This window comes from Melospiza georgiana, chromosome 8 (genome assembly GCF_028018845.1).
Source record: "Melospiza georgiana isolate bMelGeo1 chromosome 8, bMelGeo1.pri, whole genome shotgun sequence".
Lineage (NCBI taxonomy): Eukaryota > Metazoa > Chordata > Aves > Passeriformes > Passerellidae > Melospiza > Melospiza georgiana.
In genome coordinates, this window is record NC_080437.1 from 11,384,615 (window position 1) to 11,403,980 (window position 19,366).

At 44.3% G+C, this 19,366-nt stretch overlaps 1 protein-coding gene across 1 annotated transcript in view; it reads right to left on the minus strand.

Annotated features, from left to right (window-relative positions):
- Window positions 1-3,423: 3,423 nt before the first annotated feature.
- The window catches only part of CDHR1 (cadherin related family member 1), a 42,730-nt gene continuing 26,787 nt past the window's right edge, over window positions 3,424-19,366 (minus strand). Inside the window, exons 13-17 of the mRNA XM_058029254.1 lie at window positions 16,615-16,779; window positions 14,461-14,528; window positions 11,714-11,942; window positions 10,574-10,828; window positions 3,424-3,975 (exon numbers count right to left, since the gene is read on the minus strand). Coding sequence (XP_057885237.1) covers window positions 3,424-3,975; window positions 10,574-10,828; window positions 11,714-11,942; window positions 14,461-14,528; window positions 16,615-16,779 — 1,269 coding nt within the window. The remainder of the gene's footprint in view (window positions 3,976-10,573; window positions 10,829-11,713; window positions 11,943-14,460; window positions 14,529-16,614; window positions 16,780-19,366) is intronic.

A 19,366-nucleotide genomic window follows, 5' to 3' on the forward strand; every position in this document is an offset into this window, starting at 1 on the left:
CCTGTTGCTTTGAAACCAAAGCTCGCCTCTTTGCTAGAGGCAAAAAAGCCCAAAGATGCATGTAAAAGCAACTGCCTCCTGCTTGTGAAGCAGCTCACTGCTGTGATTCTCAGCGGTCTGAGGACATGTGACTTACTGTTTTTCTTTTTTTGACCTCTTGCTTTCCAGCAAACCAAAGCATGTGGCCCATAGACCCACAGCACTTGTAATATGTGTTATAGATCGTCTCAAAAAGAAGAATCTAGAGTAGACACCCCAGCTGTTGTGAGCTTCATGCTGTGGTAGCTTGGCTTTCTAATTGTATTTTGGTGTTTGGTGTGTGTTTTCCATGCTGTCTCTCCTCCCAGCACCTCCTCCTGCTGTACCGTACTGCACAGCTTTGAACAGAGCTCTGTTTTGTCATTGCTGACTCTCGTTGTCAATGCTTCACAGGACTTCCTAATCTTGTCAGTCTTTTAGTGTCAAAGCAATAAACACGACCGGTTTTCAGAATACCCAGAGGTCCTCTGCTTCTTCTCTGGCCTTTTACAGTTACAAATTGCAAAGAAACCTGGATTCCAAGGAGCTCTGGGGTTTTGCTGCAGGGCTGGAGGAGGCCAGGCAGCTGCAGTACAAGTCACAGGGCCCTGGAGTGGTGAGGAAGGGGCAGCAGCAGCTGGCCAAGCAGGAAAACCTTGTCCTGGGAAAGGCAGCCACAGGCACAGCTAGTACAGAGTGAGCCGTGAGCTGATGCTGGTTGGAGACCAGTGTGGGGCTGTGGGTGAGGGGGAGTAAATAACAAAGCGCTGTCAGTAATGACCGGCCTTCTTCCACCCCAGTCAGCAGGGAGGGACAACAGCACACTGTAGAGACTGGAGAGAGCTGCTGAATCACTGAGGAAACAGCCAAGGAAGGACAAAACATCCCCTGACCTGTGGATTTGTTCATAGCAATTTGCAGACCCCGGGCACTGGCACAGGCTGACCCTGCTGCCCCCCTGCCCCTGGGGCCAGCTGCAGTGCTCTGTACCACAGGAGCTCGGCCAGGGCTCTCTGTGACCCTGCCCATGGCCTGTGCCAATGGCATCCTGCTTCTCACCTCCCCTCCTTCCAGCCTGCTGGTGTCCAAAACCACACAGCCCCTCTCCTGACTCACAGCCTGCAGAAGGGTCCATTTGGTCACCATAAAAGTGGCCTGGCTGCCTGTGGCTGTCTGGTAATGTAACAGGTGAGCACAAGGCATCGTTGCTAGCAGAAGCACACCAAGCACAGAAGCACCTTTTGCAGATTTTAAATTTTTTTTTATTAAAAAAAACTCTTCAAGTTGAAATACAGAGTAACTGGGAAAGACTCTCACAACATAGTAATAAAACATCTTTATTGCCTCTTAAATATAATCTCTAAGACTATAAGCCTGTAATTCCTGTTAAATCTGACTTAATTGAATGGTCTTTATAGGCTTTCCTCATTAGAGAATGAACACTGAATACTGGCAATAACACAAAACTGGGAAGACAGTGGAATGGGGAATAAATCAGGGACTTGGGGGAACATTGCAGAACCTGCAGACACCCAGCCAGCAGAAGGCAGGTGCTTGCACAGGGCAGCAGGAGTGGGGTCAGGGGCTGCATGTCCCCTCCCTCTGGCCAGCTTATGGCCAGGGAACAAGGACGAGGTGATTGGACAGGTGAGAACTTGGCCTCACATCACAGTGCCCCAGGAGGAGGGATAAGCAAGAAAACAGTGGAGAAAAGGAGAGATGTGACAGGAGAGGCTCTGGGAGCAGCGCTCCTGCCTTGGCCCCCAGCTGGGACTCTCCTGGATCTCTTGGCTACAGCTGCTGGCTCAGCTCACGGGTGACGTGAGCCACGAGCACTATGGCCTCTAGGCAGATTGAACTGAAGTTAAAAAAATACAAGATTTTCCTTGTAAGTGCATAATTTCATATTCAACCAGCTATCTCCTAAACTGATGAAGTCCTGGTGCAAAAAGGGGAATTATTTCAGCTGCTGGAGTGAGAGGAGATCCTGAGGGCCAGGTCTGCTGGTCAACTGAAATGACAGCTGGAGAACTCTCATGAACCCCTTGAATTAACACGGAGTGCTCCCCACCTTGATGTTCCTGGTACCATGACAGCACAGCTTCTCTGCAGGGCTGGCTCTCAGAGACACAGTGCAGGGTGCTGCTCCACAGCCAGCTCGGTCAGTCCGTGCTGCCTTCTCCCCAGGGGATGGGAAACAGCCAGGCCCAGCTGAAAAACATCTCCTCAGAAACAAACCTGAGGGATAGATCCAGTGAAAAAAGTGCTCTGCTCTTGCTGCCTTTCTACTGTCACGTAACAGGAAAAGAAAAACCTGTCAGCTGCCCTGCCAGTCCCCTCCCATTAAATGTTGTTTAATTCACTCAGAAATACTGATAAGAAAAGCCTGAATATTTTATGGAAACCTCCTTTTGCACACACCAGTCCCAGCAACAAGTCAGGAGAGGTGATGAAATATATTTCTTGACACCTTCTGCTAGCAGTGTACAACACCACATGATCTTTCCAGACACTTCCCTGACCAACGTATGCAACTTTACAGCACTTGTCTCTGTCTTCCACTTATCATTTGCTTCTCAGTTTTACCTTGTCTTCCCAGTGTTTTTATTCATGTCCTTCTCCTGCTGGGCTCCTGCTCTTTTGGAGCACAGTGTCAGAAGGAGGCAGTGCCGAGTGAGGGCTGCTATTGAACTTCCATGCTCAAATCTTGCCCCTGCTGGTCCAGGGAAGGCTGAGGTGCCCCTCCAATCTCTCCCCAGCAGGCAAGTCCAGGGCAGAAGCAAAGCACAGCATCATGTCAATGCGCTCTGGCAAAACCCAGAGTAAGCTGCAGGAAAAGGAAGAACTTCTCCAAGCCTGCCTGCTTACCTTCTGGGAATGAAGGTACCGAGGCCAGGAGCACATCGCTCCGCCAGCTGCTGCAAAGCACACTGTGCACAGGACACAGCAGTGCCACTGCTGTAGGAGACCTGCAACTGACTCAGTGCTGCTGCCACATCTTCAAAAATGGGTCTGGGATTTGAAGTGATGGGTTTTCAGACACCTCAAACCCACCTGCCAGACCAGGTCAGAAGAAGCATCCACCAGGGTCTTGGCTGCAGAGCCTCTTGTTTGAAAACCCAAGCTCTGGGTAGAGACCTCCAAACCAGGGGCAGCCTGAGTCCCTGTTCACCTGGGGAAGACTGTGGCTGGCACACTCAGCACCGTGGGCAGACTCAGCTGCAGGAGGGCCCATGGGACATGGCCAAGGGAACAGCAGTCATGATGGTGCTTGCAGAAGGTGAGGGGTGGCTATCACAGCGAGAAGCTGCTCTGGTTCACAGGGTGCTGACAGACACAGGGAAGAGACAGCAAGTAAAAACGTTCCCAGCCACAGTCTGCAGTCTCTGGGGCTGCTGAGAGCACCTAGATGTGGGGCTCCCCGAAAGCTGCGTTCCTCTTCTCAAACCTCATTTTGAGCTCTGACACAAGGGCGTTGTGGGTGCTGCTGTGACCTTTCTTCTTCGGTGGCTTGATGATGTGCTTGGGAGTGAGGGAGCCGGACACGGTTGGCACCCGCCACCCTGGGCCATCGCCTCGGGGAGCCAGGGCAGGGGGTGGCGGGGGCACGGGGGCTGCCGGCGGCACAGGGACAACCTGCACGTTATTGTTGCTGTTCTCATTGTGCAGGCTCTTCACGTCCTCCTCAACCACAAACTTCTCTGCAGCGTTGCTGGGCCTCTTGAACTTCAGCCACTCCATCCTGACCGTCCGGGATGGCGGCGCCTGTCTCTTTTTTATGATCCTCCTCACCGGCATGACTTTGTTGGACCGCTTGTTGCGCCAGAACATGGCAGTAGAGATCATGATAGTTATCAGCACCATTATGCCCATGACACCAGCTAGCACTCCTAAGGCTTTCATGGGGTTATCTTTAGTTTGCATCAAAAAGGCGGCCATAGGCCCTTTGTGAAGAGTCTGTAAAGGAGTACAAAGAAAACACATGACTTACTCCAGGGGACAGACAGTGACCCAGAAATTTCATTTGTCCAAAATATGTTACAAGTAGAGCTGATTGACGGAAGTTGTCTCTAAAAAAAATATGAGAGTCACACAGCCAGTCCAGTCCAGGGGTGGAGAATTTAGATGAGGCTGGAGTATGGGTAAACATTATAGTACTGTGAGGTAGATGACTTGAACACAAAAGCTTACAGAAGTACTGCCACCAAATTAGGGCAGATTCCTGCATGTCACCATAGTGTTTAACTTGCAAGAATGGAGCAAGAAAATAATTGGCTCAATTACTGAGCATGGCATTGAAAAGGATTAGGAGAAAGCTTCTGCTTATAAAACGTCAGTGTACAAATGAGTAGTTAGCAGATATGTGCTGCATTCTGTTTTCAAGTACTCTTTTACAGACATAACAAAACTCTTTGAGGTAGGGGAGATAAGTGGAGCTAAAGAGCTTTGTTTATAGAAAGAGAAGAAATCAGCAATGACATAAGCTACATATGGCATATTAAGGACAAATGAATGGCCAGTTCACTTTCCAGCTCAGCACACTGTGCGTCTTGGAGGTCCCCGTATAATTTTGCGGATTTTGCCCTGCGGGTGGAGCTTGGATCTTTTCACACTTTTCCAGTACATGATGGTGGAGATCACCATTGTAACAGAAATGGTGGAAAGGACGCCACTCATGCATATTCCATATATTGTCCATGGACGCTTCTTGAGGCCTAAAATATAGGATTTTACCCTGGACTTGATCTGGAAATATCAAAAATAAGAGAAATGGTCAACCCTCACATGGTTATATTTGAAAGAGGCCAGTATCTATTATAAATACAGCTGGGGAACTAGGCTGAAATGTGCACAGGATAGAGAGCCTATAAAATAAAGGGAGCTAAGTGTTGAACTAGGCACAGGAGAGGAGGCGGTTGCAATGATGTTGAAATGAATCCAGAAACAGTAACAGAAGTTAGGAAGCACATATAAACACCTGGCTGATTGGGGAATAAAGCCTAGAGGCATGGCACATAGATCACCCTTATTCAGGGTGTGGTAGCCTATCCTTGGACTGCATTTCCAAGAGAAGTTCATTGTGAATACAGGTGGTGTCTGAACAGACATAGTGCTGTGTAAGGCCAGGAGAGCCTTCAGAAATGGCACATTCACACTCAGGTGTGGTTACTGAGAGCTGGTCATAGAGTGATGTGTGGCTGCAGAAAGACAGGGCTGTCCACTGTGCCCTAGTCCCCTGTCTTTGACTGCAGGAGGGAATCCACCCAAACTTTGCATGTCCAGTGAGCTGTGTTTTAGTTAGAGGTCTAAGCTCCCAGCTCTTTGTCAATGGGGAGAAAAGGACCCCTCTGGAGCAGTAGTTACCATATGCTAAAATAGGTTTCAAAGACAGTGTGTATAAGGAGAACCTTGTCAGTAGCTTGGACTTGAACCTCTGACTTGTTGATCAGATGGATTTCCCTGTGTGACTCTAATCTAGGATGCCCATCTCTTTGCCCTCCCCAGTCTGTGGGAGAAGATGACTAAGAGTATCCCAGAGTGTGCTTCAGAGTACCTCTTGTCATTAATATCACATCCATAAACTAGGGGCATGTAAATTAGCTAATAAACACCTCCTTGCCTTAATTTCTGTTTTTTCACAACCTATCTCAAACACTTTATCAAGCCCACTCTTCTCCTACCCTGAATGTGTCCCATTGCCAACAAGAAAGTAGCAAAGAAATGCTAGTGGAACTCACAGACCATGTCACTGGGCTGGTAGGGACAAATTTTCATCATTTTGTTGTACAGAGAGTTCTTCCAGTACTTAATTAGGAGTAGACCTGAACTAGAAACTTAAAGCAAAGCAGCCCATGACTTTGGTGGAGCTTAGACTCACATCAGCTTTGCTGTTCTGCATTACATGGATTTTTTTGTACTTAAATCCCATCAGATGATAGAAATTCTACCCTGGCTTACTTAACTTCATGTGAAAGTCAGATAAATTAAGTGTCAGATAAACCCTGCTAAGTAGTATGTGACCTGAGTCCACCTGTTACGAGTTTTGTCAAGATCTATTTTATAGGAAGGCACTGATGGCTGAAGAGTATTTGACTAGGTATTTGAAAACCTTGAATAAATGAGATTAGACAGAAATACATGTTGCCCATGTACTACAGCTGCAGAGGTAAGAACAGATAAAAAATTGTATGGAGAGTTTTGACATTTGGCTTAATTCAGTTGCTTGGCCTCAGAAAATCTGGCATCTGTTCAGAGCTTCCAGTGATGAAGAGATGATTAATACCAAAACTAAACCCATTAACAGCTAGCTGGTTCAGCCTCTATTTTAGTTACTTGACCTCTACTATACAAAGCTTTGCCTGGAATTAGCCTTGGACAACAACTGTTCTGCATAAAAACATCAGACATTTTGTAAGCACACAGTGGGAGAGGTTGTTTGTCATGGCCATTACACTGGCAGGATAAATAGAAGGAATAACTTGCAATACAGGCCAGGAATGTCATAATCTTAGCCAGGTTGCAGAGAGACTTACAGGAAGTGCACATTTAAAACATCAAGTCCTTGTGTTGATTACCAGCAGTGTGATGTAGCCAGCTCAACAAATAGTGCCACTATTTGTTGAATTGCTGAAGCTGTTGTTTTTTCCTAAAAGGCTTGCTGCATTTTGAAGGGTACTGGTTTTTCTGGTGCACATAAAATAAGAGCAGATACATGATTAAATGAAAGCTGTCACATCTCTGTGAGTTGGGACATGGAAGAAACACTCCTTAACAGTCATCAAGGGAGTTAAAATACCAAAATACCACTGCTCACAGAAGATAATGCTCTGCTGTTTTTTGGGGATTTTTTGGCTGTGGCAGCTTCTCAAGAGCCTTTCCTAATGCATGGATTGCAGTGAGCAGAGCACGTGGGCCAAGTATCCAGAAGCTGGACCCAGAAGGAATGTGGTTGAGCTCTTCAATCACAAGAGCAGCTAAGGCTCACCAGCTATATTTAGGAGTCTAAGTAAGTAGGCAAACCTGTTAAGAGCCCAAGCTATTGCAGATTATTTGTAGATGTGGCACTTAAGGGACATGGTTTTGTGATGGACTTGGCAGTGCTGGAGTTGGACTCTGTCGTAACTGTTTGGTTCAATGATTGTGTTACAGGCAGCATGGGCTCTGTTGACTGGAGCAAGTGGATCTGTACAATCTGTGCAATGAAGCAGCTGCTTCTGAGGAGCCCACTTCCACACATTCAGTGTTTCTGGGGTTTTGTTCTAGCCTGGTTGCAGGGAGGGGCTGCCTGTTGGTGCCCTGGCACACTAGGTGTGCTTCCAAAACACATTTTCCTCTAAAAGAATCCACCTTGTGTGCTTGGAGCTATGTGAGGCGCAGGCCATCCCACAGCATGTGGGGATGATCAGGAGATTTGCTTCAGAAGTGACTCCTGATCCGAGGTAGAACACCAGCTGCCCCTGCAGTGCTTATCCCAAAGCTCAGTGCTGTCACTGTATATGAAGGCTTTGTTTGCAGCACTTTGCAATACAAACACCAGCACGAAGCAAGACTTCTCAAATCAAACCAATATTCATTTCAAGTCCATGAAACTGTGGAAAGAAGAGGCTAACTGCTCTGCAAATGTGGCAAGGGCCGTTCAGTGCCATTAGCATGAAACAGAAGATCTCAATGTTACTTCAGAGATTTTTGTTGAACCTTTCAGTTAAGAGAATCTAAAACGGAGACTCACCAGCTATATTTAGAAGTCTAAATGAGTGGTCAAAGCTATTAAGAACTACAGATTATGCCGTCTAAATATGGACTTAAGGCTCAGCCTGTGAGGAGGTGTAAATAAACGCCCCCTCTACATTTGCAGAACCTCAGTGGAGTCATCAAGAGGCCAAGGGATGCCCCCATCAGGCCAACTTTCAGGAACAGGAGTGGGAATCAGCCTTCTCTGAAAATATCAGGCAGGAATAGATTTCTGAGTGAGACATATGGATGGAAAAAGACTGGCTTTTCCAGCATATGTTTTTTTCATTCTGTGAAAGAGCATTTTTTATTTGTTGTGAAAGGATAGGATATTAAGAGATGCCCCTCAATGCCAATTTCCATAAAATCAGACTCAGTTAAATTAAAAGGCCTTTGGATTCTTTTAGCACTCTATTATTCCAAGAGAAGGTCCTTTTGATGTGCAATACTGCTGAACTTAGCCACAAGGCATCCATCTCGAAGGGCACAGACTTCTGCTAATTGCAATGGTAAACGTTAATCAGAAAATATGCCTGTTTAATTACTTACTGTGATTAACACTGCAGGAAACCTCTAGAGGATGCATTCAAAAATATCCTCCTTATCCAAAATCAGTAATACATAAATGCCCACCAAACAGTGAAATAAGAGCCTTTATACAGCTGGATGAAATGCACATTTGTAACAGCCTCAGAGAAAGAGAGAGAGAGAGACAGAGTGTGTTTGCAGTATGCCTACACCAAGAGATTGTTTTCTTCACAAAATGTTAGCAGTGACTGTCTGTCCCTGGGACACAGGCGGTGACCAGGGCTTTTGGACACTGGCACTGCATCTCATGTACCTGCAAACTGAAATCTGTTTCTGCAAAAAAGATGGGATGCTATGGGATAAAAAATCCCCCAATCTAACCAACCCAAATCATTACAAGCCATGGAAGAAGTAATAGAGACATGTACAAAAGGTCATGGAGGATGTGACACTAGATTAGTAGCCCAGATCCTGCTCAAGAAACCTACTCAAAGAAAGAAGATGCTGTTGCTATCTCAGACTCTCTGTTGGGACTTGGCATCAAGAAGAGCATGGGAAAAAGGAAAAGAACTGTGTGTGAGGAAATCTATGTCATTACATGCTCTCTGCTTCCCCTTCAGACTTTATGAGGAGGGCTCTCCCTCACCTTGTGCCAAATATATACCCCTGGAGGGGGAGAAAAGGGAGCAGACAGGGGACTTCATACAGGACACCATCTTCCATCAGATACTGCTATTGCTTCAAGCACTAGAAGAAAATTCAGGAAACTCCTTATCCCAAAGTGTCAGCTACTTTTGTTTTCCTTCTAGTTGTCCTTCTTAAACTGGTTCAGGGACATGATGTCCTCCAGCAGGGAGGTGTGGGACACCCTCCCTCCACTCACACCCACCAGCCCCACATGCTGACAGAGAGGTTTCCAGCTCACCCAGGAGGGAGGGGAGGCTGGTGGCCACCAGCAGGGACATGTCTGAGGCCTGGGCCTGGGTCCACCTGCTGCCATGCACTCCTGAAACATGCAGCATGTGAGGAGCCTGGAAGCAAGGCAGGGAGGGCAACTACTCCCACTCTTGGCTGTGGGCAGCAGTTCTTGTTTGTTGTATAAAACCCACCAAAACTTCATTTCCATGAGAAATCCAAGTGTTACGCAGGGCATTTCCTTTGTATCTGTAAGAACAGCTAAATCTCTAGACTCACCACAGACACCCTGGAGTCCCCCAGCTCCACATGGCAGAGCCTTGCAGCAGCAAGCCCAGCTCACACTCACAGGGCTGGCTGGCCCCAAAGGCAGCCCCATGTAGGCACTGCCCTGCTGGGGCAGACCCAAGTCCCCTGGCAGTCCAGCAGGCTCTGAACTGTGTACAGAAACTATCAAATGAATGTGCCTCAGAGTACCAGGGGAATGAGAGGAGATGGAGTAAACAGAGGAAGATTATAACAGACCTAAGAGCAGTGGGAGCATTGTGACCAAACAAAGAGAAGGCCAGCTGCTGTCTGCAAGATGAGATTTGCATCTTTGCCCTATTTATGTGTGTGGTCCAGAGACTGTCAGGCTAATGATGTGTTTCTCATCTGCTTTAAAGCCCATTTCCTCCCTGCTGGCACCTACTTAAAGGCATGGCAAGGCAGTTACAATAAATAAGAATTGTGCAAGCGTGTGCTGCACACCATAAATTGCTGCTTGTTCTTCAGCTGACTTAAAAGCTGGACTAAGGAAAATCTCAACCTACATGTGCAAGACTGTTTTAGAGTCTTGTTTCATCTGCTAATAATATTGCAATTATTGAACTCCCATCCAAAGTTCTATGTACTTTAAAGCATTTCTGTAAAGTTTTTTCTCACTTTTCCTATGTCACTTAGGTTGATTTCTCTGATTTAGTTCACTCTGCCCCCAGCTTTTTTCCACTCATTTTTTTGTAAGGGAAAAAGGGTTTTTTCCTTCTCCTGGATGAAAATAAAAAAGCAGAACTTTGGCAGTTGGGATTTACCTTTACTCTCAGAAGTCTATAGACCTTAATTCATATCTAACAATCTCTAACATAAAACTCATCTCCCAGTTATATTATGCTCCTACCTTTGTACCTTTGCAAGGTACAAAGGTAGGAGCATAATATAAATTATATGATATCAAAATATCTTTCACAATTGTGGCTGTAGAATCCAACTTCACCACAAGGCTATAGAAACACTCTGCAAAACAGAGCTGGCAAGCAAGTCTCAAATGGAGCAAGCAATGTCTACCCTTTGGTGCCTTTCAGGGATTGTCTCCCAGAAGGATTTTTCTGAAACATTTGCTTACCTCTTCTGTGATATCAATCTTCAGAACTGCTGTGGTACTGAAGGATGGGGAGCCTCTGTCTTTGGCCTGGACCACCAATGACCATATGCAGTCTTTATTGTTTGTGATGTTGTGGATGATGTCCAGAGATCGGATATAGGACTTCAGCTTGATCTCCCCGGTGCTTTGGTCTATATCAAACACATTGGCTGGATCTGCTTGCATGATGGAATAATCCACAATGTTGTTGGGTTCTTCTGCATCTTGGTCTATGGCCTGATAGGGGAAGTGTGAAAAACAAAGGTGTTATTGTTTGTATCTTTGCCTGAGGACAAACACCTTCTGAGCATTCACTTCTGAGAGCATCTGTGCCATGACTGGGCTGCTTTCATTTCATCTTGGAAATGAAGGCTACATTTTCTAGTGAAAAACAGCAGGACTAGGCTCCTTTCTTTATAAAATACTTCTATCTGAGATGAAATAAAATCAGAGGAAAAAACTGAACTGTACCTATCTGTAGAATGCAAATGGTCCTCAGCTGGGAGCTTCTCTCACAGTGTGGGGGACAAATGTGAAGTGATAAAGAACAATGGGATTGGCTCCATGCCATATACTATAGCTGCCTTAATTTTTGTGCTGTGGTATTTATTCTACAAACATTCTGTGTCGTGTGATCAGGCATCATGATGTGCATTTAAATGTGTGTAAATAGGATGTTCAGCCTGGGAATTGTTATTGCATTTTTTCACCTTCTGTTCTGCACTGGATTATTGGATAAGGTTCTTCAAAACGAAGGGAACTAAGTTGTGTGGTTGAACACAAAGGGGTGTCAGAAAGGTTATGTGTTCAAAACCCTTTAATTCACTTATCTTGTTTGGGCTTCTTGTGATCACTGTATAATCCAGGACTGTCCCCAGCTGATTGTTCAAATACTGTAACAGGACTTTATATTCTGCCTATAGAATTTATTTCTCCTTCTCAGCAGTCAGTAAATACTATAATTCTACACTTTAATCCATTTGTTATGTCCAAATGGATGTGCAAAATAAAGCTGCAAGAAAAGACAACTTTCAGACATTCATCATGACCCCTGAGAATAAAGAGCAGAGCCAGGGCTTTTCCAAAGCACTCAGCTTTGTGACACAGGGTGCCATCTCTCACCTCTATCTTCACTGGTGACCCAATGATCATTGTCTTCTCCTGGATGTTTTCATTGAACTCTGGAGAGTGGTCATTGACATCTAGCACGGTGATAAACACTTCAGCCAAGCTGTATTTCCCATCTGTGTCCTCTGCTTTCACATAGAAATTATACTTCGAGTTCACTTCAGCATCTAGCACAGCCCAGGGCTGGGTGTAAATTATACCTGTTGATGGGTGGATTAGGAACCTGGAAAAGAAGCAGGAGAAGACTTTTGGTCACTTAATGTGTGTTTAGATCCCACCTTTGCTCCAGGCTGTAAAGACTGAAATGCTGTGCCCAGACACTGGCATTCTTCACCTAATTCCTCTCTGGGTGATGTTTCCAAATCTTTCACTCTACCTGGTGTTTGTCTAGTTCCTTTAGGCTTGAAAACCAGAGAACTGTCAGTGTCTCCTGGTTTTCTCTCTCGTGCCATTTTAGCTGCATTTTCCATTAAAAGTCTTTGTCCTCAGTAAATGCTCAGTGTGATGGCCTTCTCCCTGAGTGATTTTCTTGCATTAAAAGGAAAAACATTAAGCCTATTTTTTTACTTTTTTTTTTTCAGTTTAAAAGTACAGTGTACTTTAAAACTGAAAGTTTATAAGTACACTGTAATAGATTATGTCCTGCATAAATTAAGACTGATTTATGTCACCTAAATATCTAAAAGAAGTGTGATGCATATCATATTTAAGGTCTTCACTTCTCAGAACGGGTAGGAAAAAAATCTGCTCTTAAATCTCCCAAACCACAGAGCAAATTATCTTTTCCAAAAATAACCATTTTTCCATAGACTGACACTAGGATGGAGTGGGTGTTCAGATTTATCTGTTGCAAGTTCAGTTTTACACATTTGTAATTATAGAGACACTGTCAAAAGTGTCAGCCCAAAGTTTGGATTTATAGAGGAGATACCAAAAAAGTGTCTTTTTAAAATGGACTGCCACTGTAGGCTCCAAGCTTTCAACAGATGAAAGTTTTTATATTTCCTTTGATCAATGTACAGGGTAGCAAAATATTTTCTGTATTCCAGCTCTGAATGCAATTGAGAGTGATGATAAAAGGGGCATTTAGCAATCTAGAATTTTCAATTGTTCTCATAACCCTGTTAAATACAAATACAAGTTTTGATGAAATCCAAGACCTGTAGGTGGGAATAGCTGTGTAGGAGACAGTGCCTGTGCTGCCTCCTCAGCACTCAGCCCAGCCTAACCATGCAGACAGCACTCTCATCATTCCCGTTTTAGTGGAAGAATAAAAGTGCTCCCACTGGCAGTTTGGATTACCAAAGTAGGATTGCCATCAGATGGGTTTCATCTTCAACAGTTAACACTATTTCTCTTACTCCAGTACAACTCCTCTATCTGCCCACACAACTGCACACCCACTGATGTAATATCCAATACAGAAACATTGTGCCTCTGGCTGAAATTCTCCTATCTGCATCAAACTGTGTGTTCAGCACATCTAGAGGTGCCAGGGCTAGAAAATCAATCCAGCCTTGCAGAGTGATGCCATTCTGGCAGGAGAAAAACAAACAAAAATACTTAAGAAGGAAAAGAAAAGTTCACATCATAATTTCTTCATTCAACAGCATAAGAACACTGAATCTGAGCAGCTTCATAATGCCAATCAGAATGAAGTTGTGCTTACATTTTTTTCCCCCTAAATCCTTTGTCAACAACCTTCTCAAGCTTCTTTCCACCAGCTGCTGCATTCTAAACCTAAGAGGTCTGCCTGCATGACATGACCTTTTCTTGCTTCTCTCTGTGCAGTTAGCAGCTAGCTTAAAGACTTAGTGAAGAGCTCAAAATAATCCATCGTGGAAATGCTCCCAAATGTGTATCCTTCTGGCTACAGAAGAGGCTCACTGTTAACATCTTGGATTTTGGACTTTGATTGTGCCTCCTAAATGGTTTTCACCTTAACAAGAAGAGTTCATCTTTAGCTCCAGGTGGATAATGTACCGAGGAAAAAAGATTCTTGAGATGAGTGCCTGAAAACTCAGGCTTTTCATTAATTTCCAGCATCCTGCCTTGCAGAATGCAGGCTCCAGCAGGAATATCTGTGACAGCCATGTCACTGATCCCAGCCATGTCGGAGGGCTGGGATGGACATGGTGTGAAGGAACCAGTGTTTCAAGATGTTCTACCCCCAGCACTGTCCCCAAAGACAGGGAGAGGGAGGGAGGCATTATTACCAAATCAAGTAAGCATCAAATTCATTTTTTCCTGATGCAGGACTATTATATTTAAATATATGAAAGGCTTTTAACAGCCAGTGCAGCTGACCTCCAAAGCTGAAGTGTATATCCTTGAATATCTTGTGTTCCTTGATTTATCTTGACAAGAGCTATTTGTAAAGCCATATGGAAAGGGAAGGGGAAAAAAACCTAAGAAATTATTTTTCTGTAGAACTGACTTTTCACAACTAGACCAAAAATCTCTCTTTCTCTTACAAGTATTTTTCAAATGGTGATTGAACAAATCCTGTGTATTGATACTTTAGCTGCTTTGTATCTCTGGGGGTTTGTGGGTAGAATTCCTTAGGTCGATGAAGTAGATTTTTAATGATCACAGCAGCAGTTCACAGAACTCACAAAGAACATGGTATAAATGTCCTTGGAAATGAGCAGACCGAGAATGACCTTGCTAGCTTTCTTTTAAAATTCTTTCAGAACGCTACTTAGAGGTTATGTAGTTTTATTTATTTACTTGTTACTTACAGATCTGCTCCTGTTCCATAGATAGAGTACTTGATTTCTCCCCAAAGCCCTGAATCTGGATCTGTAGCCTTAAGAAAAGAAAAAAAAAAGAGAGTTTTACTTTACTAAAATGGAAAAAGAACTGTTTCATTTTTATTTTAACAGGCCCAAATGCTTTTGACTCTCCTTGGCATCACATTTTTAGTGGGAAGCCGCATGAGCAAATAAGCACCTAGAAAGTGCACAACCTAAGACCAGGAAATGTCCCTGTCAGCCCCAGGAATGCTGTCCCTGTGCCCGGGGGCTCTGGCACAGAGAGTGACGCTAGATGGCCCCATCCATCCACAGTTACCTCCTCCTCCTGTGATAGAGATGGAGATGGAGATAATCTCAGTGACATGAGCACACTGCCAGCTCTCAGACCTTCCTAATTATCAGTTAAACATTAATGAATATTCCCTAGACAAAATTATTTACTTCTTATATTGTATTTTTAAGCTTCTGCTTGTTTAATTAAGTCAATTTGTAGTAATGAATTACAAATGTTTCAATCTATACATTGTATTTCAGCTTTGTTTATATTTTAATCACTCGTGTGCCTGTGTGACTTTTAATAATGCATATACTGCTACCAGATGATATCTTTGTTTCATACTCTTGTTGGCTTCCTTTCTTAGCTCAGGCTTAGGAAAGCTATTGATTTGGTAGCAGCTATTTCCATAAGCTCCTGCTCCTCTGATAGCTCTGAGGAGGTCTTACAACTTTGTATCTGGCCATCAAAATTCATGGTGGTGCTGGTTGATTCATTCATCTCCCTGTTTAAATATCTGAGAACTGGAACAATGTCTTTGATTCCTGCATGATTAACATAACACACCTGCAGCCCTACTGGTAGATGTAGTTTTGTTCTTTGGCATGAGCTTGTCAGATTCTCTAACCCCATGATTTTGACCACAGCCTAGTTTAGTACTGTCTGACTTCACTTAAAACATCTGCATACCTGGGACTTCTTCCAGAATTGCCATTCTGAGTACTTGAAACATCTTAGTTTTCACATATAGTTGTGAACCTGGGTCAAGTACTGAGTTGACAGCACATGACTAAATTTTACATGGGCTCCTTCAGCTACACATTCCTGTGCACTTTGGCTCAGAAGTTTTATTGCTTCTGCAAACATTTTTAAATCTCTTCTTTTTTTGCTATCCACATCCTAGATTTTTTTTATTCCTTTTACCTCAAAGATAGTTATGTTTAAGAGTCTCTAACAGATTTCTTATTAGTTTCATGCAATAACCTTTTCTCTATTGTTTATGTTTCAGTTCTTTGATTCTTCCATTGCTAAAATTTGCCTTCAGCACTTTATTATTCTGGTTATTTAATCATCTTTCTTACATGTTGCCAGCTTCTGCTGGAGATCTCTGGCAACCTGCCTGCACCCTCCTTACCTGTGTGGCCTCTGCAAGGTGACTTGCATCCCCCACCAAGGCCCAGGTGGCCAGGAGCTTTCTTGGCTTTGTGACATGAGGGCATTTTCCAGTCTCAGCAGTTGCATTAGAGAGAAGCAGCTGAAAATGCTCCTCCAGCACTCAGGGCCCATGTAACAACCCTGAATTTCTTTGTATGAAAATGCAAGATACTGTAAAATCTATAGGCATATTTTTCCCACTGTGAGAAGATGCATACATAAGGATCTTTTTTTCTCAGTACTGAGCACTTTCATTTTATATTCTTGCCCTCATCAACTGTTTCATGATTCCTTTAGCAGCCAGGTTCCTCCCAAGAGGAGGAGACTAATACCTACTAAGCAGCCATCTTGTTTTCTTTTTACTCATACTTAAGCAAGCAAATCCAGTAAATCCAATTCCACTTAGCCATAACTGAATCTTCCCACTGGACACTGATTTGGCTGAAGCTTTCTTAATACCCAAAGGCCATGGGATTTGTCTGAAAAGCAGATGGCCCTTGTTGTTCTAAATAATATTTGCCTAAAACTTTATTTTTTTCCCAAAATGCTTTTTTTCTGGATTGATTCTGGAAAATAATTGGAGTTTGGTCCAGAAGTCAAATGTTGAGTAAGATTTGCTATTTGCCCTGTCCACTATTTTTAAGGTACTTGAACTGTTTCCACAGACACCCAGGAAAGAGAACATTTCTTAAGAGGCGAATGAAACTTACTGTAACAGCAACTACATTGGAGCCCCCTGGGGAGTTCTCAGGGATCCTGGCAATGTAGTAGTCAGAGGAGAACTTGGGGACATTGTCATTGGTGTCCAGCAAGTGAATCACCACGTCGGCCGTCGAGCTGAATTTCTCCGGTGTGTTCACCTCTATTGCGAGAAGCTAAGAAGAGAAAAACCAGAAATCACCACAAAGCAGCTATTAGTTATCTTAAAAGAGCTTCCTCCACCATCTGTGGCACCATCATTTTAGCCTGGTTGGAGCTCAGAACCACGGAGATGATGAGCCAGGTCAGTGTGCAGCCTCAGCTTATTTGTATGTGCTTGCTTGAGATGGGCAGTCAAGAGGCCTTCAAACCTCATTCATTATTAGACTTCATGTGACAGATGTGACTCGTCATAACTAACCAACACACATCCAAAAACCAGAACAGAAGCTGACAAACAATCATCCCCGGGCAGCTCCTAGAGTTTTGGGAAACGGAACCACTGAATTATTTTGAATAAGCACATAAACTTAATTGTGATCTTTTGTAGAGGAAGTCCTTCATCAAGAAAGAAGTCAGGAACAATAAACTGCACCAAACAGGGAAAAAAGATGAGGGAACCAGTTGTTTTGAAGCAGCATTACTCCCACCCCAAATGCTGGATGGTCAGGCATGTAGAGCAGAGTCCCATTTCCCAAAGATTGTGAGGACTTTACTACTGACTTCATGGCACTTCTACCCTCATTGCCTCATGCTAATTAGGACTTTATCAGATAAAATGAGGGCTTTTGTATGGCCTCACTGTCTCTGAGGGGAACAGAGCTGTCTGATATCAGACATTCTTATAACTGCTCATCTGAAAAGAGGGGCAATCACATAGAGTAAACTGAACATTTACTGTGTCTGTCTGCTCCTAACTGAGCAAAATCTGCTGGATTTGGGAAGCATCAGTAGGACGCCTCAGCTGGCAGAGCAGCAAGCTCAGGTGTTCTGTGGTGGTTCTGTAAGCTAGAAAGAGCAGTTTCAACAATGGGTACTGAGAGACATTGGGACCTTCCCAGGGTCTGTCCCAGTGTCTGCATCACACAGGATCAGCACTAGGCCATCAGTCCTGAGCTCTGAGGGGCTGAGCCCAAATGGGTAACACCAAAACAATGGTTTGGTTTTCATGCTTGGGCAGAGACATAGTTAACACAAGCAGGAGGGCTCTAAGAAGACAGCACACCACTAATAGACTACTGAGCAGGACGTGAACTGAGATCTAAGAGGCTCAGCTGAGAAATCTGGCTGCAGGGGTTTTAATTGCTAGGAGACGTGTCCCAGGAGCTCCCACAAGGAGGGAGTGCCTAAGGGAGCTTTGGCAGGAGCAGCAGGGCTGGCACAGCATCCCCTGCTCCCCTGGGAGCTCATCCTCCCTGTGCAGGGCCCGTGGGGAGGTGAGTGATGCTCCCCAGCAGTGGCACCCTGACTGCCTGGGGGACACCCTGGGCTCAAGGCTCTGCTCTGCCAGACTGGGACAACTGTATCACCTCCAGGTGAAAGCAGAGGGTGGGGAGCTGTTCAAGCAGACAGGGAAAAGGCTGTCTCAGTGTCATCTCATAGAGCTGTGCCTGCTGTGTGGACATTTATAATGTTTGGAAATAAAGATAAGAAATGAATCTCGAGGGATTGCTGGCAATTACTGCTGCTCCAAAAGGAGAGCCTGGTCACTCCATTGCTGTGACCTCCCAAACTTTTGTGTTTGGGAGTCTCAGGTGGTGTTGCAGCAAAAGAAATTTTTGAAAGGACAACCATGCAGACGTCAGCAAAAATCTCCTCATGAGAAATCTCAGCTCCTAAAGCAGTACAGAGGTAAAATCTTACTGCTGATTGTGCACATGGAGCTATTACTAAATTCTAACATCTTTGCTGCTGCAATCAGCCCATCTTAGTACACCTTATGAAAGCTCAGTATTTTACTTTGTTTTCTACACTAATTTTTTATTCCCTCTCCTTTAAGCAGCCATGGTCCTGCTATGTCAACATGCTGACAACATCTTCCTTCAGGGAGGAAATTGTGTCAGTTCACTTGCCTGCAGTGTCTTATGCAGACCTGTACTGTTTGTTTCACACAGAGAGAAAAAAATAGTGTAAAACTATTACTTCACAGGACTACATATCAACAATTCATACTTAGGTGCCAGAAGAGCAAACTGACATGCAATTTTAAGAGTGGTAGGTGAATTTTTAAAATGGAGTTTGATTTTGGCAGCTGAAGGTAACTGCAGCCTCCCCTGGTCCCAGTCTGTAGATGTGAGTGTCTGGATGCTCCTGCCAGGGCAGGATGGGCTCTAAGCTGAAGCAGATGGAGGCAGGAGGTTTGCCCCCAAAGCATGGCAGCCCATAACAAGGTGGGACAGCAATATCTGGCCCCTGTGGCAGAGGGACTGCAGAGAGGTGTGAGTTACCACTGCTGCCATACTTTGGGAAACCCATTTGAGCTCTTAGACAGCTGAAAATGAAGGAACTCCTGACTACCACCTACATTTAAGAGCCAGCACTAAATGGAAGATAGGTTTCTCTAGCAGCCTTTGCTTCAGAAAGTTTTTCAGTGCATCTCCCAGACAAATTAGCTTTAATTATTCTCTGGCATTTTACTCTTCAAAAATGAACTAGAGGAGAGGGATCATTGCTTACAGAAAAAAACCCAAAACCCTGAAGATAATCTCTCAAAGCTGTTGTGAGATACACATTAAATAGAAATATATTTCATCCAATATTCTA